Here is a 25,662-nt window from a genome sequence, read left to right on the forward strand (position 1 = left end):
GGATGAGAAAAAAATGTAATTAAATAGCGTAGGATCAAGCCCACATTTTATTAAGGACAGTTTATCTTCCATGCAGTATGTCAATCTGTGCTGCTGGTGTCATCGCAGAACCAAAAAACACTGGAACAAGCTTGATTTGTCCGAAAAGAATAGAAATCTATTTCATTGTAATCAAACTTGTGTATGATCACAAACAAAAATCCAGCACTATGGCAATAACATCAAATAAAATGGCAGTTTAATATCAAGTTCTCCATTTAATTAACATAATTTTACCAAGTTATCCCCAAGTCAATTATTTTTAAATACATGTATATCGAAGCAAAATTGAAGCAAATTAAATTATTTTTGGTAAGCTTTTACATTACTGTGCCAAAATGTCTGTGTTGTACACCTGAACCTATTCCAACTGCCTTCGCCTATCTACTCATCCATCTCTACCATGATTCATCATGCGTCTTTGGTCTCTCAAATCTCTATCGGCTTTAATGTCAAGTTAACCAAGAACACAGCATTATTTAAAAAAAAAAAAAAAGCTTTAAAGTTCAACCCTCTCCAGATTTAGAGCACTCAAATGTGCGCATTAAAATAAGTCATTTTGATAGAACACTGAGCATCTGGTTATTGTTAAGTTTAACATTATTAATGTTATTATATTAAAGATTTCTGTAATGTGTGTCAGAAATATACGGTCAAATATCAAATTCACCACGTTGAAATAAACTTTGGTACCATCTGAGAAGTAGTTGACTAGCAAAGCGCCATCAATTTAACAAAAAAAACTCCCGAACGTTAATAATTTGTTTTCTCCGAAGTGAACAGTAAAATTGAATTTATTGGACTAAACCAAACATTTGTAGGACATCTCCCACGATCTGGCGTGCTGTTTTGCACCCTCAAGCAGTTTATCGCTAAAAGCTCCGTGGAATGTTAGGAGCGGAATGTGCTTTTGTTTAGGTCAGTCCACTTGTAAAGGCATGTGGATTACACTAATTATTCATTGGCACGCTTAGAGGTGTGGTCGATAATACCTCCCTGCTCTATTGTTGCACTGAGAGGTTCGGCTAGGAGCACTTCAACCAGCCTGGTGGCGTGGTAGCTTTAGACGTGCACGCACACACACAGGCCTTCTTGCTCTGAGTAAATACTCTGTCTGGTTGAACACAAATGTAGAAATTGTTCTTATTGTAGGCTGAAATCCCTCGCCAGCGATGGCACATGGTAACCACTTGGTGTTTGGGGCTGACCCAAGATATAGATTTTGGAAAAAATGAAATAGTTTGGTTGCTCTATAATGAATGGACAAGTACCGAATACATTGCTAAGAATAGGTGCAAGACATTGCGACTCCTGGGTTAAAATATATATAGATATATTTGTATATAAAATAACTCCTTGGCAAAGATATTCACAATTATATTTGACTTTTTCTCAAGACATTGAAAGCAATAGGCAAAAAAGATGGTCCAGTAACACATTTTCATAGCAAAAAAAAACGTAGATGAATCAAACATTCATATCTCCCGAAAAAATAATAATCGATCGAAAAAGGCCAACAAAATGCAGCAATCAAAGTTGTTTCCTTAACGACAGGATAACAAAAGATATCTTTACCTCATGTAAAGAGGAAAAATTACATAATGCAGTTCACATCAAGAATACTTATAATCTTATGTTTAGTACCATTCAAAAAGGATGAACACTTGTCTGTGTTTAAATGATCAACTTTGCTACAATGCTGAAGGGAACGGGTCCTGCTTTGGCTGCAGCTCTCTGAAAGTATAAATTAAATCGATCTTAAAAGCTCCCATGACATGCCACCAGGAGTGAGTGTGATGAGCCGTTAGAAGCGTTTTGAAAATCTCCCCCTTATGACATCACAAGTGGGCGCTTCCACCTAGATGCGTGCTGGATAGATCAGTCCACCAGCCTACCCAGTGGACCATTGCAAACGTTGCTCTATCTATCCGTCACACATCTAGGTGGACACGCCCACTTATGATGTCATAAGGGGCAGATTTTCAAAACGGCTTGTAATGGCTAATCACACTCAAACCTGGCTGCATTTCATGGGACCTTTAAATGCATGAATAGGGCCAGCCCGATGTGGTAAAGCTGTCGTAAATGGAAGTACAAAGTCCTCAATACTTCACGGCCCCATGAGCAGTGGACCAGTGGGTTTGAGTGACAAACTGAATAAGATATTATTTATAGTTTTAATTTCTTGAGCCTTCGAATACATATCAGCCGTTAAATCCCCTTCCCATTGGACAGTCCGACATTTTGTGTTTTCTAATCATTCATAATTCAGAGAATAAGGCAGGCGGCGATGGGAAAAGAAGACTATATGACAGAAAGGGGTGAATGAGATGGAGGCTCGACACAACGTAAAGCGCTGCAGAGCAAAAAGCAATGCTAAAAACTCAAAAACTCAAATCCCTGGGACAACATCCAAAGCTCTGACCCACTCCGACATCCCCAGAAAAGGACTGCTATATCTCTTTACGATCGGTGACAACATTCTGTTAGACAAGGTGACCTCACCGACGTTCGGCCAATCAGAAAAAACGGTTGCATTTGAAAAACCCGGGTAATGAGGCTGCACCGGGGAGGTTTGATTCGCGGTGTCGGGTAGCTCTCGGAACGTAACATGAAACACTCTCCCTTCAGACATCGAACGATTGACAATGCCCTGTGTCTTTGAGTGCTGATTGTCAGACGCGACGAGGGCACACGTCCCCAGGTGCTGGCGTCGAGGCCAGCTGAGGTTCAGGCGTAGAACTCCTTGGGGGGCTGTTTCTGGTAAGCACTGGGGGGGACTTTGGCCACGCCCAGCGCGTAGCTCCCCTCGTCCTTCTTCTTCATGCGGTAGGCGATGAACAGGACCAGGAAGAGGGCGCACAGGAACGCGACCACGCCACACGCGATCACCGCTACGCAAAGGGGAAGGGAATGAGAGCAACGTTTTAAAAACAGGTCATCGGCAATACGAACCACCGGTTAAAAAGGGTTTCAGATAGACGATTTGCAAGTCAACGGACGCGTGTAGGCCAATTTCCATGAATGGTATGATTTTAATTGAACGAGCGAGCAATCACAGCATCTCATGCGTTTACAGAAGGCACTTTGTTTTGATACAACTTTTTATAGTGCTTTAAGGTCATTAGTGACCAGTCGCTAAATATCAAACCACTGGGTTAACATCATCTCACATTGGGGCCAGGTGGGGCGACTTTACACAGCCACTATGTAAACATGTGAGTGTTGACGAAGTAGTCCATCCTCACCAGCCAGCACCTCCGTCCTTTGCCACATGCTCTCAGACACGTATTCTGGTTCCAACACGATCCCGTCCCACTTGTCGGTTTGAAGTAAGTCCTCGTTCCTCTCAGGCAGGATGATGTCGTCCTCCGGGGAAACCCAGTTTCTGGTGCTGGTGTCCCCGGGGAATTTGGTGGGGATCAGAGAGTCTGTGTCATCAGCAATTTCAGGTTCATCTGAGGGTTCCAGCTCTGTTACCTGGTGAAAAGGAATCAAATACATATGAATATACAAAAGTACATAAAAATATACATTACGGAATAAATATATATGTTTAAAAATGCTTAGGGAATTTGACATTTTGTTAATTTGATCAACCCAAACCACAATCTGTTTTGACTGAGGCTTTTTTAAAATTTGTCTTCTTTTGTGAAATAAATGTAACCTTACTAAAGTTACTTTTGTTGTTTTTATTATGAAGGATTCAATCTTATTAGATACAATTGAGAATCTAGATTGTCAACCATCTTATTTTCAACGTACAAACGTTGATATTTAATTATAGATGATTGGGAAAGCTTCAGTTCACACCTGGCAGTGTTGTTAAAGTAATGTATTAGGGTTTTCCAAGTGTTTAACTTGAATTTATTGATTTTTTCTGGGTAAACTGAGAATCAGATGCTCTTTTAGGCAGCACCTGTTTTTAGCAACATGTAAATGATTCCAACATGCTAAATATCCTAACATGCATGACTAGTAAAAATGTTTTTCAAAAATCAGGCTATAATTCGCTTAGCCTTCTAGCCAAATAAAAGGGAACTCAACAATGTGTACCTCGGTCTCGGCTTGGATCAGGTATGTAGGGGTTGTATCATCCTGCGTCATGGTGGGCGAGCTAGTGCTCTCCAGTGTAGCATACGGAGTACCATCCGGGGTCACAGGCATAAAGTCCAGGCTCCTTGTCTTGTTCGTTATATCTGGGATCTCCGTCGTGTCTGGGGAAGAACCACCGAGAACCACTGATTAAAACCTTTGTGCTCAAAGCAGTGGAGAAAAAAAAGCACACAAAACAAACTTGATGAAGCACTTCACTCTTTGTTTGGTTTAGAGAAACAGAGCGGTCAGCCTATAAAGGTTTCATGCTAACCACTCAGATCAGGCTTCACCTGGCTTTGGAAATGTGAGAAAACCTCAGGGGCCGTAATGCCTCTCGCGAAACACAATATTACAACTTATTTTAGGCTCAAAAGATTGTACTAGGTGCTGTCATTCATTTGCCATAGTTGGTAGGGTCTATTCCATGACACGATGTCGTGGATTTATCACATAGGATTCTGAATCTATGACTTAGGGTCATAGAGTCATAAAAGATCTTACATTTACATTCGGATTTAGGGCATTTAGCAGACGTCATAGCAACAAAGACTGAGTATTTTAACCAACCCTCAGACTCCGCACATAATGATGACTGCCTCGCTTGGCTCATCATAAAACATGACCTGGCGAACTTATCACCTCAGGACAAACATCTGGCTTTTTTATTTACAGGTTTGTGTGCGTGTGCATGTGTGCGTGCGTTTCCAATCAAAAGGACTATTCTTTCTAAGTCATTATTATTTTGAATGCACCCAGTTTTTATTTACAAAGCCAATAGAGTGAACTCTTTCATGCCACAACATGCAAGACTCGTTTTGAGCCTGCATGACAATATAACCATCGAGACTGGGTTATAATTCCCAAAAACATATTCTGTTTCTTCCTGCTTCAGGAAAATGAAGGACCTCTGCTCTCTTTGAAATGTCTGTTGATTTTCGCAGGCGCAGCGAGTGTTTGAGCGTTCTTACCGAATTCACTCATTCCGGAGCCTGAGAAATTGTTTTCATTATCTTCGTCGTCGGAAGGGAAGCCCCCCGATGACTGACCCTCCAGGTACATATCATCTGATGAGGGAGAGGTCTGGGAAGACACCAGGAGCTGGAGAGACAATCACACCACATTATTGAGTGACTGAAATTAGTTTTAAGTTCACTAATACTAGACTGACACAATAATTATGTTTGTCTGCGTAAAATAGCAACCGACTTCAGAGGTTCTCTTTAGTCTGTGATATCTTAGCAATATAAAGATAGACAGACGGAAGACAAACAGAGCAAATCTCGATCACAGATCTTTTCTGTATTTCGTCTGGTATTTTTTAGCCAGTGACAAAAAGGAAAACCTACGAAAACAGAAAAAGGAACAAAACTTCTGTTTAACTCCTAGCTGAGATACAACCATTTTTGAGCCTGGCTAAAGCTACAGGCTACATGATGTTACCTGGCTCAATAAGCTAGGAGACATGGAAGGAGTGAAGGAAAATAAGCAAGGCCAATGCCAAGTGGGTGAGAAATAGGGAGAGATTAAACATCTTCAACGACATTGAGGATAAGAAGAACTGATGTCTGAATGACACAAACCCATTTTTTCTTAGTGGCAATCCAAGTGAAAAATAATCATCTTTGACCTGCCTTACATCTGTCATGTCCATCATAGGTACTAACAATATGTCACTTATAAACAATAACTTCAAGACCGGTTTTGTGTCTTTCAAAGCTGGTACCAGACCAGATAAACCATTTGCCTTTTGTATTTTAAATCTCTTTCCATTGGTATATTCCATTAATCTACCTCAAAAATATGCAGTTGATTCTCCCACTTTCTCCAAAGAGGGAGTGAATACGTCACATGTTTTGACTTATTTCAAAAGATTGAGATGCAATCCTTATTTTTTGACCAACATCTGTACAATCTACAACATAGAGACGCCCAAGTACTCCTACTTAAACCAAAGGGATGGCGTAACTGCACTCCTACATTTTTCCCCGTTGATTGCCCTGGCTTGTTGCGGTTTGTCCCTGATATTGCACTCAGATAAGCAACATAAATATGACCCATTTGGGTTCTGGTAAATGACGCAATGTATTTATTGTGTAAATGTCAGGGTTTGTATTGATGTTCTCGGGCCGGGCCAAGACTACATGGAGTGAAGACGAGACAAATTTAAAATGAATTGTACATGGAAAAAGAATGTCCTCTTAATGGCAACCTCATAATTCAAAAACGATTGAATTCCTTGTTGCAGGAATGCATGAATGATTTTCCCTTTGCAATTCTTCACCTTGCAAAAGGAGAGAAGGCCTCCAGACGCGTTGCAACCGTGGACGACACAAACCATCTGCAAGGCTAACCCAAGGGCCTCAGAGGGACTGTCGAGTATACATTCACCGTGAACTGGGTGAGGTGTCATAACAACGACTGTCTCATTCCCGCACAAAGACCTCACTATATACACAACACATGTGTGGACCACCCCCCCCACACACACACAAACATAAATATTATATACATTAACCATCTGCTATACTGCGTTATCACTTATTACAATGCAAGCGTAAGGTTCCTTAACACTTTATTTCCCCACATACTCTGGATGTAATAATTTGTGGGTGCCTATTTGAAACTGTTCACATCCATTTGCCCTTAGAGACAGATCTTTTCCAATAATTTTGAGAATGGCACACAGGGTCAACAACACGATTTAGTTGTGTAACTAAAGCATACAACGGGTCTGTCATCATCCTCTTTCAGCGAGATGTCCAGTCCACAACCTGCAATACACTCCGTGTGTGTGTGTGTGTGTGTGTGTGTGTGTGTGTGTGTGTTAAAAAACAACAATCAAAAGTCTTTCAACTTGAAAGTTCTCCCTTGAGTCATTCATTACAATAAAGAACACGCATCTTAGCATCCATTATAGTGGGGATGATGTCATGTAGTTTGTCATGTGGTCGTTGTTCTTCTTTTACCATATTTTAGGCCTACCGAATAACTATTGCTGGGTTAAGCTCTCGGGCCCATGTACTGTATGGGCCTACCAATAGGGCAACATGGAAATCTTAGCCTTTCAAATCCTCCCCAAGTTGATGTTAGGGACCATTTGTTTTTGTCTGAAGCGCACATGTGGGTGTCCAGGCTACTCTCGAAAGACCCCTCCCTGAACCCATGAGCCCGGATCTAGCGCACCTTAATGGGCCGACAATAAATATTCCATGTTGCCAAGCAGCCCTGAGGTGCGTCCGTTCACTCCCTTTCCGTGAACCCCTTGTGTGCAGGCCTGAGCCCGGGGACAGCACACGGGAAGCCTAGCTGGAGGCATCTGGCCTGCCTCAACAAGCATTACTACCGTCTGGTGTGCTTTGAGTCATTCATACAGGAAGGTGACGCATCCCCAGCTGAGATCACAATTAAGTTACTCAATGCTGATGTATGGGTAGCCGTGTAGGTGCCTACCGTTTCCAAAGTGTTCCAGAGACCGTCCAATAAACGATTTTTCCCTATTTTCCTGAACTTTGACCCAAACACATGGTCCTTGGTTGATCTGCCCCTGGCCGGCCCCACATGCACCCATCTTTCAATGTACACATTCGTAACACGGTGGAGCTGCGTGATGCGAGTTATGGATGTGTACATTTTAGCAGCCGTTCTCACCTCTTAATAATGTTAATTCATATTTATTCTAATGATACGATGCTTCTTCCATAGTTTACCAAATTGATGGAAGATGAAAAACAATGGGTTTAATTGACAGCCTATTGTTATTGTATATTTATAGCAATCTCAACCGTAAACATATAGACCGTATACATTTTAGTTATGAAGCAGTCTCATTCATTTTCTCTCGTGTAACGTTAGGTTGAGATTAGTTTAGATTATGCTTAAATAAAGATATTGGCCAGCATAACTCCTTTAAGCAGAGCAGGTCATATGAAACTAATTAGATGTTTGTTCATCAATATATTTACGACACAATCGTATTTTTGTTTTGGTTTATTACATAAACCTTTTTGTTACAGAGACAGGCTATTTTCTAGGCTATTAAAAAACACTTTCACCACCAATGACGATTGTGTGTGAAGGGGGTTATGGGAATCAGTCAAATGAAAATCTCGACACATGGGCTGTCCATATTATTTCCTTATGACGGAAACACAGGTAACCCTACCCATGTTGTCCGAAATACGCGACTGGGAGCCAGATTATAGACTTTTATATCGGACCTGGACCTCCACTCGATCAGGTCCCAATTATACTTTTTTAAAAGCTCTTAATCCACTTACTTTCTCACTGAGATACCCGGTCGCCAACCCGATCACGAACACAATCCAAATACTCCGCATACTTGTGTCCCAGCAGCGACTCAAAGGCTGAGGGTACAATAAAACCCAAAAGTGAGGTAACTCAAAAAGTAACACAGTCGTCCGCCCGCTCGTTCGATCTATGACGTGTGTGTGCTCTTTGCGATGCTAAAATCCCAAGGTTTTTGGATAAGTTCAACTTCTCGTGCGCCTAAAGTTAACCGCCGCTCTCCGCTCCCTAGCGTCTTTTCTTTCAGCTGCGGGGGAGTTTGTTTGGGCTGGCGCTGCAGCGTGGCCCGCGGTGACGTCAGCGTGACGTAGCCTCGAACAAAAGGCATCGGTGGGAACTGGGAGCGTGGATGGATATGAATCATGAGCATGTGGAGAAGAAAAAGAGGAGAAAGAGAGCAAACAGGAAGTCGAACTCTAGACTCTGAGCAACAGCCTCATCAACTTGTTAGTCATTGCAATGCTTAAAAATCTATACTCGTCCAAATGCCCTACTCAATGTTTTTAACTATTGTATTTTCATGTCTCTGGTTCAGTCCCTTTAACAGTTTTTCTTAAGTTTTTCTACTTCTAAAACACCTTGTTACTTGGATTTGAAAAGTGGTTTATAAATAAAGAAAGAATACAACAAAGAAACGACTTGGCAGTCTCTTATTGAAGTCAAGGGACTTGAACCTTTGGCATCCCAATGTGCCTTGCTCGAGGGCTCCGGGCAGCAGAGGGCCACATGCCAAGGTCGATCCCCCATATCCTCTGCCCCTCCCTGGGGCTCTTCTAGAGAACCATCGGCCCCCAGTCGGCTGAGCCTGACTGTATTGGATCGTCACACAGAGCTGGGTGTTGGGGAAGGCTTCCCCAACACGGGCTTCCCCTTGTATTTTTTGATACCAAAAAATGTATAATCTTTTGGTATCAAACATAACGGTTGTATCCAGGAGTAGAAATAAATGGAGGTCCCCCCCCCCCCCACCCAAGTTCTCGGCGGACGACGATTCTCCACAGTTGCGAACGGAAACTACTCCCTGGTGGGTGGTCCCAAAAGGGCTCTCGAAGCAGCACCTGCTCCGGCCAGGACGATAGAGGCTCGTATCCACGGCAACCCCAGACAAGTATCGCTCCATTGGCCAACTTCCGGAAAAAAATTATATCGGGCATTATACAAGGTATGGATTAAAACACTGTTTGTCGTTCAAACCCCTTTCGTTCTTTTTCAATACTCTCACAAAAAAATATGTGGATGTTCTGCGTTGTCTCAAAGGTTTAAGACCACTGATTGAGAATAATATCATAGAAACCATGGATTGTTTTTTTATAAGAGGTTAGCTAGATATTAAAGAAACAAATAGCCATTACTGTACAGATGCATTATTTTATTGCAATTCTTTGCTATAAATGACAGTTGTACATAACAGTTAGACAAAGGTTTATGAATAAACTATCCTAGCCGTGTATATTATTTAGAAAACCTATTTCTGATGTTGGCAAAGTCTTGAGATGTTTTACAGCACAGATTTCAGTAACATATGTAAAGTATAAGTTCATCTTCATATCATGGATATTATTGTTTTATGTGTAGAGGTTTTGAATGTGTCCTTATTTTAAAAACAACATATTCAGCTTTTCTACTTCAATTGAAACCAACTGAAACATTAAAAAAAAACAGAAAGACACTTGTTTTTGCGCAAGTTTTGCTGTCCTCTAAAGGCAACTCTTGGAACTGTATGGCAAGACAAGGCAAATTTCTAACCCTTTGTCTTATAAGGTCACTTATCCCCATACCCAAAACAACAATTAGGACAAAGCAACACATCCTGTTCATATATTCCATCCACCAACTCCCCCCCAAAGTTGAGACCAACTGCGGGTGTGAAGCAGTTCCCCCGGGGAGGGGGGGGGCTACAGGGGTCAGGACAGACCGGTAGTACGCCAATGAGTCTTCACTGTAGAACGCCCCCCCCCCCCCCCCCCCCCAAAAAATAAAACACACGTCTGACTGGACTGGAGCCTTTTCCCTTATTTGGACATCGCTGGTTGCTGAACTAAGCTGTCGGTCTGGTAGGCGTTGGGATAATCAACAAATAAACCCTGCTCAGGCGTAGTGCAGATGGACGGGGGGGTTGTTGAGTCACCGAGAGCGACTCTCTGAGGTAGAACAAGATTTTTTCCGAGTCACCGGAGTCCGGCTTTGGCGTCTGGGGTTTTCAGGTTCCTCTTCCAGACTGGAGGGATCTGGGTTCAACAAAACAGAGAAGGAGGGCCATGCATTAATGGCAACTCTGCAAATGCTATTTGCGATAAGAACATAAATACAGAAAACATAACCAAGTACTTTTTTTGGAACAGGTAGTAACTAAACTAAGGCTTATAGGAACATTATAGGAACATTAATTGTTGCAACTTTTGTTGCAACTTATCCACAGAATAAAAAAAAAAAAAGTGTTTTCGTCTGTGTGTGTCCATGTATGTTTTTCTGTGCTTTTGTGTATGTGCGTATGTGTATCTGTGTGTCCCTGTGTGCGTCTGTGTCCGTGTGAACGTGTGTGCGTGCGTGTGTGGTAGTCTGTGCCCGTGTGTCTGTGGTTTCCTGCGGGCGTCCCTGTGTGCGTGTGTGCTACCGGTGGGGGTGACGTGGGTTCCAGATGTCGTCCCAGGAAGGACAGCAGCCTCCTCCAGATGAGGCCACTGCCCAGGAACATGAAACCCGTGACCAGCCAGAACACCCTGGGGTCCTGCGACAGGTCAACAACACACGAAGAGGTGTCATACTATGCGTTGGCCCCTTGAGAGCTGATCATGGTTCCACGTCGACGCAACGCAATGGGGGTTTACGGACACATTACGTCCTTGCGGACCCTCCTTGCGTCCACCGCAAGCGCCTGACGTGCGCCTCCCAAAAATTGTAACCTTGCGTGGAGGCGACGCAGCAGCAAGGGCTGTGATTGGTTCGCTAACGTAAACTCGACGTAAACCCGACGCAGAGCTAAAACTGGTCCACGATTGCGTCGAAGCGTCTGCGTGGTCATTGCGTTGCGTCGACGTGGAACCATAACGGAGCCTTTAGATTCTAATACCCATTACCCAGTGGGGGGAGACAGCAGTGAACTGGGTGGGCGGCGGGATGCAGTCACCAATATTCTTTTGAATACAGCTAAAGATACAGCTGAGTCAGTTGATCCCAGAGGAAGGTGACTGTGACAGTTGCTCAGCTCAAGCCAGAATCCACATAGGGAGTAGAATAGAATGAACACAGTAGGGCTGAACGATTTGGGGAAATAATCAAATTGCGATTATTTTCACCAATATTGCGATTGCGATTTAATGTGCGATTTTTATAATTTATTAAGTTACTTATGTTGTGTATTATTCACTGAAAAAGAAATAAATCATTCTTTAGTATGACCAACACAACATTGGAAGCAGTCAACATAAAAACTGCTCTTTCCTTTAGGCCAGGCCGATGTGTTGAGATTAATTTATAATATAAACTTCTTTACTTAACTATTTAATTGTAAAACAAAAATAAAAATAAATGAATCGTACTAATTTCCAGTCAGTAACGGTAACAAATCACTTTTTTTTCATTATTATTTTTTTAAATCTCAACCTTTGCGATTTGCATACCGCGTTCTATTACATCGCGATTTAGATTTGAATTCGATTAATCGTTCAACCCTAAAACACAGCTAGTAATATAAACACACTACGGTGTAAATAGAACATTCTAATTAGAAATAAAATATGAATCTATCCAACAGCAGAATGTAATACATATACTTGTATATAAAATCAAAGTAGATTTGTGTCTGAAGCCAAGTTAAGTGAAGTGAAGTAAAGGGCATCAGGTTTACAGTAGGGATATTGCACAGGTCATCCAGATATGATAAATAATAAAACGGCTGTGTTCAGAGTGGCGAGTTAAATTAAGAGTGCAGAGTTCAGAGTGGCTCCCTCTCTTCTGATAGTGAGTCAAAGAGTTAACAAATTAGACGTGCATTGCAACACGCCTATTTCATTCTGAGCGTTCATATACTTGAAAGGGGAACCATGCATTTGGGAAGTGGTCTCCCCCATGACACCCGATAAGCTTCAAAGTTACAAAAATATTTTAAACTAGAGGAACCATGTTCTTCTTTTAGGGTGACTCCTGTGCAGAGCTTTGCTTGCCGGGGAAAAAACACCCAGAAAGGGGAAGACTTTTTCAGCAGAATTTCAGCAGGAGCTGTTTCCTTTATTTAATCATCGCTTCATTATGTCTTATTATCTGGCAAGTGCATTAAAATAAAAAAACGGGAAAGGAAACTTCCTCTTTAACCCACAGTTTGCTATTCGGCCTATAATAAAAGGCCACAGTTGCAGCACTAGGATTCAATTTAGTGTCTCAGTTTTCCAAAAGGCCCAATCTAGCGATAGTGTGTCTAGTGCAATGATTTCAATAACTGGAGTGGTCAGATGGGAGCCACACAGAGAAAAAAAAAATCAACGTCTTTGACATGATATATATATTAGAAACATTTGAAAACCATATCAAAGGTCGTGTTGTGACGGTGCGCGGCAGAGGAGAGAACAGAAAGAAATACACCTGTAAGAGATTTCTAGTCGTAATAGTAGTTCTAGAAGTATCTGTACTAGTAGTAGTAGTAGTCGTAGAAGTAGTACTAGTCATAAAAGTATCAGTAGTCGAGGTAGAATTAGTAGTAGTAGCAGAAGTGGTAGCGCGTGTGTTCAAACGGCCATGCTAACTGTTATGTGACCCCCATGGCTACAAACCACGCCAACTTTGTGGTCGTTTTCCTTTTTTAAACCAGTATCGTAATAAACCTGATGAGCCATGTTGTCTATGAAGTGTGTCACACACCGTTGTGCTAATCTCCATGGGTCAGAGAAGCTATCCCTCCCTCGGAGAAGGCCAACACGGCCACCAGCTTTGGCCTACGGGTACACTAACTAACTGCATCTAAAGAATATTCATTGTGTTATTAATGTTCATCCTAAGTCTCGTCCAAACTGGACTGCCTCATTAGCAGACACAAAGCGAGACTTAGGGCTCAGAGAGATGAGCTGGAAACAATGGGAACCAGAGAGCCTATCCTAGCTCCTCCTTCGGGACTACGATAGAACGGGAACAATCCCAACAGGGATTGCTTAGAAAAAGATGGATGGAGAAAAAGATGCTTACAAAAAGATGCTTAGAAAAAGGTGAATGGAGGAAGCATATTTCACAGCGGATCTCAACTGAGTTCTGCCGCTGGAACCGACAGGAAGTCCCAGCTGTTCTGAGTGAGCTACAAACTGTGGACGTTATCCCCTTGACGCGGTCACAGTGAAACAGCTCACATTCAGACGTCACCTACGTCAACCCGCTTAAGGATTTTATGGGCGATTTGGATTGCAAAGTAAAGTATGTTTCTCCATTGGCGACACCTATCATCGATTTGCTTGAAGTAACACAACAAACCACAAATTGAGGAGTGCAGATGTCAATTAGAAGTGATGTCATGATGATGAGGTCTGAGCTCACCTCTTCGAAGGAGGACATGAGGTTCATTCCGAAGGCCACGCCCATCAGACCGAAGAGGGAGAGGGAGAAGGTTCCCATGGTCAACTGGAGATTCAGGCGCATCATCACATTGCGATGACTAATGGGAGAGAGGGAGAGAACAAAGAAGAATGACGCAGAACAACAAATCATCATCTTGGAATAGCGCCAGATGGTTTGCAACAAATACAGACCTTTGATTCCTATTATGTTAAGATTGAGTATTGAGAGTTATAGATGTATAATAATGCCTAATAAAATATTCCCCAAAGTCAGATTTTAGTTTTCGCATAAAATATTTAACCGAAGATGCGTTTTAAGGGCGTTTACAAACAATGAACAATGTGTTTCAAGAATTCCTAACCAAAGTTTTTTCACATATCAAAATGATTATGTTTACATTGATGCAAAACTAATGTGCTCATTTCTACTTAGTCCGTGTGATATAATGCCAGTGATCTCTTGCAAGATAACCATCGCAATTGCAGTGGAGAGTTCATGCGTTTAACATAACCCTTTATAACCCCTTGTTGTTGGTAGGGCTACCAGACCTGCTAGCTACTTCCATTTTTAAGTCAACCCTGTGTGAACACTACCCTTCTCCCACGCTCACATCAGACTATCGATGGATGTACATCTGGCGCTGCAAGAATACATGCTGACAATGTCTAAATTAAATTTGTGTGTGTGAGTGTGTGTGACTTCGAGTGACTTTGTGTGTGTGTTTGCGAGTGACTGTGTGTGTGTGTGTGTGTGTGTGTGTGTGTGTGTGTGTGTGTGTGTGTGTGTGTGTGTGTGTGTGTGTGTGTGTGTGTGTGTGTGTGTGTGTGTGTGTGTGTGTGTGTGTGTGTGTGTGTGTGTACCTGTCCAGATTGATGAAGATGACGCTCTCTGAGTCGTCTATCAGTCCTTTGAGCTCTCTGGTATCGTTGCCTAGCTCTTCAGCCTGGCACAGAGCAAATGGCGTCACCACAGATAACAGTACATCACATGATAGTAAAGCGTTATTATGGAGGGAATTGTCTCCTGGTTTCACCAACAGCAATACCTGCATGTAGTAGTTCTCCAACAGGAGCTCCATCTCCTCAGCATGGTCAATACCCAGACTGCTCTCCTCCCTGCAACAAAGGAAGGAAGGACAGACAGACAGACAGACAGACAGACAGACAGACAGACAGACAGACAGACAGACAGACAGACAGACAGACAATAACTTTATTAATCCCTTGGGAAGGTTCCCTCAGGAAATTGCACCTCCAGCAGCAGCAAACACCATGTTACAAATAGAATAAGATTGAAAAACATGCGTAAATGTGCAAAATGCTAAAAACTAAATGCAAAAATGAAGGCAGATTCCCTTTAATATTGGTGAGTGTGTGTGTTTGTGTGCGTGTGCGTGATCGCGTGCGTTCACGAGAGAAAGAGCGACGTACAACACCCGGGGATCGGTCCACTTGGTGAGGCAGAGCTCCTCGATGATCTCGTCCGCGTCCAGGATCTTCAACATGGAGTCTTTGAACACCCGGATGTCCGTCTCCAGCTCCGACAGGCTGAGCGCCGCACAGGAAGACAAGAGGTGGGAGGTCAATGGGACCGTGGGGCTGCTCCGTTATGGAGAAAATCATCATCACGATTGTTTTGGTCAGTATTGAAAGCACGATTATTCAAACGACTGTTTTTGAGTTTTGAAAACGTGATGCATTTATTCGGCATTTCTCTCCAAAAATACACTGTGTAAAAGAGAACACTCGAAATCTCCCCTTAAAAAAATACACTAAATGTTCAAATAGAAAATGTTCAAATAGAAAATAATGTACAAATATGAATCCAGCTGTTCTTTAAAACATTTAATGAATCAAATAAATATACTTGTATAAAAAAAATTATTATTTAGTTTTTATTTATTATTTTAGTTTGGAGATCGTTTCACCCAAAAATCAAAATCGCGATCAAAACGGGATTAATTGCCCAGCCCTATGTGACCGTTAAGCATCAACACTGTTGGGGTTTCTGCAGCCACAGCGCCAGAAGCTCAGCAGCAACGGGCGGCCACCGGGGTCCTGACTCACTGAGACCATAAAGGATCCCAGGGCACTTATCGCCAAAGAGGAGGGGATTCCCCCGGTGTCCTGGCTAAAACTGCCCCACCAGGCTCATTCAGCGGCGCTTTTAGGCACGGGCGAACGAGGCAGCCGCCCGGGGCGCCATATTTGTGGGGGGCGCAAAATCACATGGGGGGCCGCCACTGGCAGTAAAAAATAAAAACGCGCCGCGAAGTGGTTTTCAATGAAGTACATAACACTGTGGGGGGAATTGGTATATTGGCGACCCCTCCGGCTGCACGCTGCACACGTGCTCGTTGAGAAGGTGCCGTGCACAGACGGAATGAAACCCCCACTGAAGTCCGTAGGGTCATGATGCAAACCCACCCCCGCCCCCACCCCCCTGCTTGGAGGAAGTCTTGCGTAGAACCGCCGCTGGGCGCATTCAATCTGGCCCCCTGATCACCCCCCTGTATAATTGTCTGCCTCATTAATTCCCTCACCCTCCACCTCGAGCCGGTGTGTGGCGAGCGTCCTGGCGCCGATTGCCTGCCGTGCATCACCCAGTGGGTGCGACACACTGCTGGTGGTGAGTGAGTGAGGTCGCCCCCCCCTTCACTGTAAAGCGTCTTTGAGTGTCTACAAAAGCGCTATACTGTATAAATTCAATCCATTATTGTTATTATTATTATTATTACCTCTTGCTGTTCTGCAGCAGGATGTGCAGCTTGGTGCGGTCTGCCGACAGCAGCTTGGGATCCACCAGGGACTCCAGCGTGTCCAGGATGACCGGGTGGACCTCGTTCAACCGGGCCTGCAGCACCGACACCTGCGCGCCGACACGGACGATCGACACGGGTATGTTCAATACACCACCGCCGGCTGCTGCTGCTGCTTCTGCCCTGGTTTGTTATGTTGCCGAACCTCTTGTTTAAGACTATTATAGCGTGAGACGGAGAGGAAGGTATGGGAGATAGAGGGGAGGGCATGCAGCAAAGGGCCACGGGTAGGATTCGAACCCGGGTCGCTGCGCTCAGGACTGAGCCTGTATGGTACGCGCTCTGCCCCCTGAGCCACCAAGGCAGCCCATGTTGCCCAACCTGAACGCTGTGGATTGATTCTGTGTTGCTGCAGGTTTGCTTTTAGCGCAAAACAAATCTAATGTAGTATGGTGTCGGGGCTGGAGCGTAGGGAGAATCGTCCAAGCATTTTGATACACAACGGGTAATCTGGCTGATCTTTCTCCTGGCAAGAAAGCACAAACAAGCTAGCCCTGTACACTACAGACAAATCTAAACGGCAATTCTACAATGATGTCACTAACAATCTAATTGTGGCAACTATGCTCTCATAGAATTCCCTAAAAGTATAAAAGAAATCTCACAGGCATGCATAGTGCGATTTGTCATCTATCGGATAAAATGTTTGATTGAAAGAAAAACGTTTAAGGCATAGCTATGACCTCACACACAGGCGCACACACACACACACACACACACGCACACGCACACGCACACACCCGTTCTGTTACCCTGTGCTGCAGAATGGCCTCTAGGGCTCTGAACTCGAAGGGCAGTGGGTTGGTGTGCGAGGCCAGCTGATGAGCCAGCTCCAGCACCAGCCAGCGCTCCAGGCCCAGACCCCGGAAGTCCAGCACCAGCAGGCACTGGGGGGTCACCACCGCCCTCAGGGTCTGAACTCGTTGACAGGAGGGGGGGGGGCAGGGAGAGACGGAGACAACAAAGTGATTTAAATAGTAAGAAAACTAGTAAGTAGTAGTAAAAAAATAGTAAAGAAAAATCTTTTTTGGGGGGGGTCTCACAAAAGGTTGGGGAAAACGTCTTTGTTATTATGGATAAAAAACGTATACAGTTGTATACAAGGTAAACTATTTGTGAAATGCATGAATCCCGCTACTTCCAGCTAAAAACTCTTTAACCGCTTTCCACTGGCTGCACACTGTAGTTGAGACAACGTTTTGACAACGCCCCTCAAACCATCACTTTACCAAAACCCTTAAGACTGTCACGACTGTTCAGCTCTTATACTCTGATAGTCGTGGGCCAAAGCTGTTCCGAAGGAGGGTTAGCTTCTTTGACCCATGGAGATTAGCATCGCGGTATGTGACAAACTTCATAAACAACATAGCTCCCTTCTTCCTAGACCTCTCAGCCTGGAAGGAAAATCTAAACTTTAAATCTCATAACGTGTACACATTGGGGCCGAAACGGGGGGTTCACTTTAATTTCAAGACCCAAACTGACGCTGGGTGCTGATGCTATTGCAACATAACCATATATATAACATAACCACAGTCCCAGACCTCAGTCTACCAAACGAGTCTATTAAACTACAGTAATAATGCTGTAGGATTTAACTCCCAAAAACCCAGGCTAAAATGTGCAGTGTGGGTGCCAGTCCAGAGGTTGAGTTAGTAAGATAAGGTAAGTGCTTGTATAATCAATCAATATAATTGTGTTTCACTCACAAAACCAAGAGCCTCACAATGTACCATGACCCTATAAATATTGGAACTGAACCAGACGGTCAGCTATTTCCAGTGTATTCAAGAAAGGGCTTGTACAGACGCCATGGAGCTCAGGTAATGCATTCTGCCTTTTTATAGGATTTTTTTTTCAACTTCTCTTCATTAGCTCAGGGCTGCCAACCCGTCAGGAATCCTTTGAGTGAGGTTTGATGGACGTTGGCCACAACGCCGCCGCACGCCTCGGACATTTATTTATTAATTCGTGTACTTTTAGTTAAGAAACACGACTATTTACAGCTATTTCGCCCGTTTCAAATCTTCTAATCTTAACCATAACAATCAAAAGACAAACATAGAAAAACACGTTTTTTTGCTACCAGAGGGATCATTGGCCAAAAAGCGTAACCTCAGTGTTTTGAACAAGGTAAACAGGATGGAGTCCGGGGCGTGACCGAGGGAGTCAGCAACACATCGCTCGATTTAACCTACAGTTGACCAGATCATTGTTCTGGATGAAGAAGGTTAACGTTAGGTAGCCTCAGGGAGCAAAGCTTTCCATTAATGGATAACCACTGCAAGCGTTTGCGAGCTTATCTTCCACAGATGAATCGGGCAGTTGAACGACCGCTACCTACTCAAAACAACATCGTACAGCCTGTACTGTAAGCAGTACTAAAAGAGTAAGTTAATACCCACCACTCCCCAGAGTAATTTTCAAATTTGAAGTAAAGCACTAGTGGGCCTGTCTGAATCGTTTTATAACAGGCAGCAATGTTCACGGGTGAGAAATAGCATCCGTTTAGTAAGAGCACGTGGAGAGGTTCATTTTGGTGATCCTTAGGCTCAATGTGTGAGAGACGGTAGCTTTGATTTACTATTGCATACAAGGGAAAGGAGCACCGTCATAGTTTGTGACATGAAAACCGATGCAGTGTTTTACTACTTTTGCCACTGCTCTTTGCTCATCAGGATTTTTAGCCCAGTTCTGGCCATGGGAGGACGCTAGCAGGCAAAATCACATTGTGATTAGCCATTATAATCCTTTTGAAAAACTGCCCTTACCTGTGTTTTAGTGACATCACAAGTGTGAGTGTCCACCTAGGTGCATGATGGATAGATAAGCAACATGGTACAGTCCTCCGAGTAGGCTGGAAGACTGATCCATCCATCGTGCATCTAGGTGGACACTTGTGAGGTCACTTAACCACAGGAAAAGGCCGATTTTCAAACAGCTCGTAATGCCTAATCACACCCACAGCAGCTGAGCATAACGTCAGCCCTTTAAACACACCCCCGTGTGTGCAGGTTGTCCGTGCTGCTCTCTGTGTGTCTGCTGCTGGGTCTCGTCTGCCCTGCCGGGGCCCGCAAGGGGAGATGCCCTCGCAAACAGACCTGTGACCAGTGCATCCGGGCGGGGCCGGAGTGCGCATGGTGCAACTACCTGGACATCACGGGGCCCCGCTGCAACACCGAGGAGAAGCTGGCGCAGGCGGGCTGCGTCAGAGACCTCTACAACCCCAGAGGAGGCCTGCTGTCCGTCACTAACGAGAGCAGGTAGGGGGGCAAGCGGACCTGAGAGCTAGCATACTGAAAGTCGGGTGGCACCGAGGGACATGCTAGCTCACTCAATGAAGGTCTATGCTGCTTAAGCTAGGCTTGTTTCCACTGCATTTAAAATAGTTCTAGCTCTTTTGTCTCTTGTCCAGTCCATTGGGGTTTCCGCACTGATTTGAAAAAGGGTAGTATTTACCTGGAAGCTCTTCAATCTTAAATCTAATCTGTTCACTAATCTCAAAATGTTTTTATGTTGAAATCCTAGCACAGCCTAAAACCAAATCTCCGTTTTTTTTGAGGGTTTGCGATCACACGATTAACAAACTAAATAGCAAACCAATCAAACACGTGCCCCCTAACCTAACAACCCTGCAGAGCGCGAGAGGACCGGGCGGTCTGGGCCACGGTGGTGCGGATGACCCTGAGGCCTGGCGTGGTCCAGTCCACCACCCTGACCCTGCCCAGGGCCAGGGACGTGACCGGGGAGGTGACCCTGGAGACCAGCCCCGCGCCGCAACACCTCAACATCACGTTCAGCCGCACGGGAAACCCCTGGGTCACACAGGTGAGGCATACAAGGTCCCATATATATAAGGTCCCATTAAAAGTCATATATATATATTATATAGATATTGAAGAAATGGCACACCACGCAGTAGCTGATTGTTTTGAAGACCATTTTAAAGCACATGGTCTGTGACTCAGTACTGCAGAGTCCCATGGTCAGATCCTCCAAGTCTTCTGAAGACGTGCTACAAAGCTATTAGTTAGCATCACCTGAAGGAAATCTTAAAACCTCTACAACCTCTCGTATTCCAATGGTAAATAGAAAGAGGTCAGTCATGCACTGACTTGAGCTAATCCCTTTTGAACAAGTGGAATGGGGTAATCGCAAACAGCAATTGCAATAATCGGTTTCACCAGTAGGAGCTGCTGTCGTTCCTATCTGATTCTCCGTGTTTGGGGAAACGCTTCAGGTGAACGTGGAGGCCACACACTGTCCCCCGGAGAATGGATCCTGGAACGTCACCATCACACCCAAAGGCTTTGCACAGCTCCTGGAGCTGCAGATAACATCCGAGTGTGAGTAAGCTTCTGTCTGGCTCTCACCGAGTGTGAGACGATAGCGCTTAAAAAGGGGGGGGGTTCTTTCGGGCAGAGCGGTAGTCTGCTATTGGCTTTGCACCCTTGCTCGAGTTAGTGCAGCGTTGGCAACCTTTCGACGTTTTCAACCCGATATATATAACATTCTTCTGATACCTTTTGTTTTATTTGAAATGTTTTAATCTCCATGGCGTAGGGAAGGTCTCAGGGTAAACGAGGGGGGGGGGGGCACCTTCCACCTCTAAACCTTCCGGTTCTCCTCCCCCTCCCTCCCCCCCCTCCCCCCCCCCCCCCAGGTGGGTGCCAGTGCACGCAGCGCCCCGAGGCGGGCAGCCCGTCCTGCGGGCGCCGGGGCTCCCTGGAGTGCGGCCGCTGCGTGTGCGACGCGCCGTACGCCGGGGCCCGCTGCCAGAGGCGGCGCTGGGCCCCGGCGTCGGCCCCGGCGGAGGAGCGGTGCCAGGCGGGCCCCGGGGCCCCGGTGTGCGGGGGGCGGGGGACGTGCGAGGAGGGGTTCTGTAGCTGCGAGGCGCGGGACGACCCCGCCCAGAGATACACGGGGCGCTACTGCGAGTGCAGCAACTTCGACTGTCCGTACTCCGACAGCAGGTACGCACACGCAGCGCTGGGGGGCATAGAGGGAGTACGACTTTAAAAAAAAAAGAGCTGGCTTCTGCTCCGCAAACTCCTCCTCTGACTCTGTTGTACCGAGCAAGGAGTCACTGTCATAAGTTTAACGGGTGATATCGCAACGCCAGATGATTGGTTTCGGCGTTGTCCGGGACGATGGTCACCACAATAACGTGATGAGGCAAAGATGTCCCTTTCTGGTCCCGCGCCGCCCTTTCCTAGATTTGCAATCGCACGTACGTGGTAAAATCCTCTGATTGTAGTCTAGCCTTATCGCAGAGCACCGCCAATAGCGCGTGGCCTGTCCTGCCATCATTGACACATGGTCTGTTGTTGTTTCACAAAATACTACCGCTTATTGGCACCGAACAGCTGACGCTAAAAGCGAAAAAAACATTATGCTAGACGTGTTATAGGGATTCCTCCTGGCCTCACTGCCTGACCGTTGTTGTTGTCATCGGACAGGATGTGCGGAGGCCATGGCCGCTGCGTCTGTGGCCGCTGTGTGTGTGCCGAGGGCTGGACCCACGAGGCCTGCGATTGCTCCACCGACCCGGGGCCCTGCATGGGCCCCGACCACAACGTCTGTAGCAACCGAGGCATCTGCCGGTGCGGCAGGTGTGCCTGCGAGGACCCCTTCAGAGGAGTCCGGTGTGAGGCTAGCCCCTTCACTGACTAATCCTTTTGCCACCGGCAAAACACGTCCTAGTGGCCGCCTCTGGAACCGACGTTCGGAGCCGCAATGTGCACCGTTAGTATCAGGCCCGTCGCTTCCCGTGCCCTGGGAGCTGTGACTGGAAACCAGCATCACGGCACCTTCTTAAAGGTGACATATTATACCACCAGGTGTGAGTGTGATTAGCCCTTACAAGTCGTTTCGAAAATCTGCCCCTTCAGACATCACAAGTGGGCGTGTCCACCTAGATGTGTGAGCACAGCACAGATCTAGGTGGACACACCCACTTGTGATGTCATAAGGGGCAGATTTTCGAAACGGCTTGTAAGGCTAATCACACTCACACCTGGTGGTATAATATGTCACCTTTAATAAAGATCACAGCTGTAGCCTTTGTGTTGTTGAAAACACAAAGTTTTAGTCATGCGTGTATTAGTAGTGTGGTAAATAGATGCAGGCAAGGAAACAACCTCTGATAAACCTTAAGGGACCTGGTCAGCTCATACTATTATTAAAAATAATGATTGTATACCAGCCAGTATTTCGACCTAGCATGTGTTCTTAAGTCTTGGATGACTTATGATTGTCATTTTATGATTTAGTACAGTACAAATGTTACATATTGTTCCTTTAACTAATTGCAGATAATTTCAATAAAAAACATATGGGACATTAAAGTTGAATGTGGAATAATGGATCATGGGTAATAAAATGATATTCATGCATGATGAAAGGGTTACCATTATTATTATTTGTAACAAATGCATAATTTAGCTTGTTTGCTCGTTCATAAAGTAGTTGGATTTCTGGTGGCTTATGCCAACATTAAATACGGAAATGTTCCATCAGTACCCAATAAGCTTTGAGGAAAAAAGCAAAAAAAACATCCACTGTGAAGTGTTTTTGCTCTAACCAACAGGAGCATCCATCATTATCTAAAAAAACTACAATCACAAAATAATTATTTTAGTTAACTAATGATTGTTGGTTATGTTAGAAGACTAGAGGCTTTTCAATGTGTGGCACCATAACTCGCTGTGAGCGGGCTCCTGGGATCGGAGAGCAGGGGCATGGCCCCAGGGCCGGGGGAGTCGGCGGCCGGGCTACCTCCATGCGGATGATGATGCAGTTGTTCCTGGCTGTGAGGCTGGTGCTGTGCTGGAAGCGCAGGTCTCTGGTCTGCAGACTCAGCTCTTGGCACAGCTCCGTTTTCTTCTTCTCTACCAAGCCAAGCGACGACAACAACGACAACAACAACAACAACAGCAAGACATGCATGAAGAGATAAGCTGGAGGAGAAAAGCCCTCACCGTCGATCTATACCTGCCATTAAGTAACATGCTGTAAGAAGGTTGTATTGTGTCCCAACTTCGATCTACTTGAACACGGTGTGTTTAAGTAATATTGTATATTGCATTGTTCACCAATTCCTTACCAAAATACAGGATGAGTCCCATTACAAACAGTAACACGAAGTACAAGCTATGCATACGATTCCAGAAATCACAGTAAGGACAAAGGGAAACCTGAATGTACACATTTCTACGTTTCTTTACATTGCAACACTTACCAAAGGATGTGACGTTTCCTTCTTTGTCAAATTTCATCTGTGAAATACAAGTAAAAGATACCATTATGATAAGCCGACATTACACCGTACATAGGCCTACAATCTAAACATCTGATTACATTATCATTTGATAGTTATATAAAAGACAATGAGGCTGGATATCTATTTCATGAATAAGTGTATTTATTGAGGTTTGTTGTATATTTGCCCCTTTCCCTCCGACATTCGTGGGATGCATGCTTAGATACTTGTTGTGTCATTGCAGGTCCTGTCTTCTAATACACATACCACGACAAAGGTAGGAGCCACAATCGAGAGCGGTGGAGCGTCTGTGGCTCTGTGGCGAACAGAGGTTACTAAAAAAAAAAAATCAGATTTATGAGCATCAGGAGAGACAGAAACGGAAAATATAAAAAGGCATTTCAGTAACGTGGGCTTTACTCTTAATGCAGTCGTGACATAAAAAAAGAGAAAGCACTTTGTGTTGCAATATTGCACGAAAGGCGCTATATAAATAAAGTTTAATCTGCCTTACCGTTCCAAATTGGGTTTCCTCTGGGCGGCGTTTCTTTTCCAAAAGCAACTGGTCTGGGACTTGTAAGGTGACGACTTAACGCCGGCATTGCTGGCCTGCCTGGTACGTTTGGGGGAAATAACCATGTCCGGCCGCTTGCTGCTCTAACACAGTTGTGGATCTCTGACCTTCTGTTTCTCTGTTTTTGGTTTCCTATTCTAGCAGTGCAACTCATGCTGGCAAAACATGCCGTTAAAGAGTTAATAACACACCCAGCTCCTGGGAGATATGTTCTGTAGCAGTTTCTGGTGCTGGTGAGCATCTCTCGGTTCAGCCGTAGCACGGCCTCTGCTCTCCTCCCCAGGCCAGCACAATAAACGGTCCTTCCGCACAGCGTCATGCCAGCTGTAGATGTAAGGTCAGCAGCGCTCTGACATCAATGGGATCAGGATAAACGCATGGCAAGGAAATAGTTCAACGGATAAGGGAAGCCGATAATCGACACACATCATATGTCTCGGTGAACCAGCTGATTTAAAAAGAATGCATGGGCAAAAGACATGTCTAATTATGAGCTGAAAAGTCACCTCCAGAAAGGACTACGTGCCGTTGTGTGTGCAGCCAACAGGTTAATACGAGCATTCAAGCTCTACACCTAAGTCAACAACAAGGTGCATAGGTCGGCGTGAGAGTAAATGCAACGGTAACCTCTCTTATCGAACCATGATGTGCACAACATACACAAGACCTTACCACCATAATAACACACATAACCCTGACTCCTGCAACATGTTCAGGGGCTAGCCACCAAGCTAAACGCTGCCAGCCACAGTGTCCAGATAACTTTGCAAACAAACTTTTATTTGCGGAGTTACGGCTGATGTTGATGCACGCATGTTGACTCCGGCTGGGTAATCATTTAATCGGAAATAGTTAAAAGTTTCACGTGAAGTCCGACCATGGACCCATGAGTCCGGCGGGTGGGAAAGTCGCGACAGCAGAGCACGAGACCCACAATGCACCGCGGTACAACCCTGCGTTTGTTATTGTATGACGTAAACGTTCAAGTGGCAGTTCTACTGTTAACTTAAAAATGGAACTAAATATATA

The 25,662-nt window shown here is 44.8% G+C and overlaps 2 protein-coding genes across 2 annotated transcripts; both read right to left on the reverse strand.

Moving 5' to 3' along the window:
* Positions 1-14: 14 nt before the first annotated feature.
* On the reverse strand, positions 15-8,683 carry LOC307078783 (syndecan-2-B-like). Its single transcript, XM_079740753.1, has 5 exons — positions 8,415-8,683; positions 5,106-5,235; positions 4,096-4,256; positions 3,288-3,519; positions 15-2,933 (listed from the first exon to the last, which is right to left on the reverse strand). The coding sequence occupies exons 1-5, from the start codon at positions 8,472-8,474 to the stop codon at positions 2,770-2,772; spliced, it is 747 nt and encodes a 248-aa protein (XP_079596879.1). The 5' UTR covers positions 8,475-8,683; the 3' UTR covers positions 15-2,769.
* A 1,736-nt stretch (positions 8,684-10,419) lies between these two features.
* Positions 10,420-25,539, reverse strand: mrs2 (magnesium transporter MRS2). Its single transcript, XM_079745924.1, has 12 exons — positions 24,574-25,539; positions 24,327-24,394; positions 24,039-24,075; positions 23,576-23,688; positions 17,551-17,712; positions 16,718-16,848; positions 15,411-15,527; positions 15,026-15,095; positions 14,841-14,923; positions 13,960-14,077; positions 11,057-11,170; positions 10,420-10,670 (listed from the first exon to the last, which is right to left on the reverse strand). Exons 1-12 carry the CDS (start codon positions 24,950-24,952, stop codon positions 10,611-10,613), a joined length of 1,452 nt encoding a protein of 483 aa, XP_079602050.1. The 5' UTR covers positions 24,953-25,539; the 3' UTR covers positions 10,420-10,610.
* Between the last annotated feature and the right edge of the window lie 123 nt (positions 25,540-25,662).

Source organism: Pollachius pollachius (genome assembly GCF_949987615.1).
Source record: "Pollachius pollachius genome assembly, chromosome: 1".
Taxonomy (NCBI): Eukaryota; Metazoa; Chordata; class Actinopteri; order Gadiformes; family Gadidae; genus Pollachius; species Pollachius pollachius.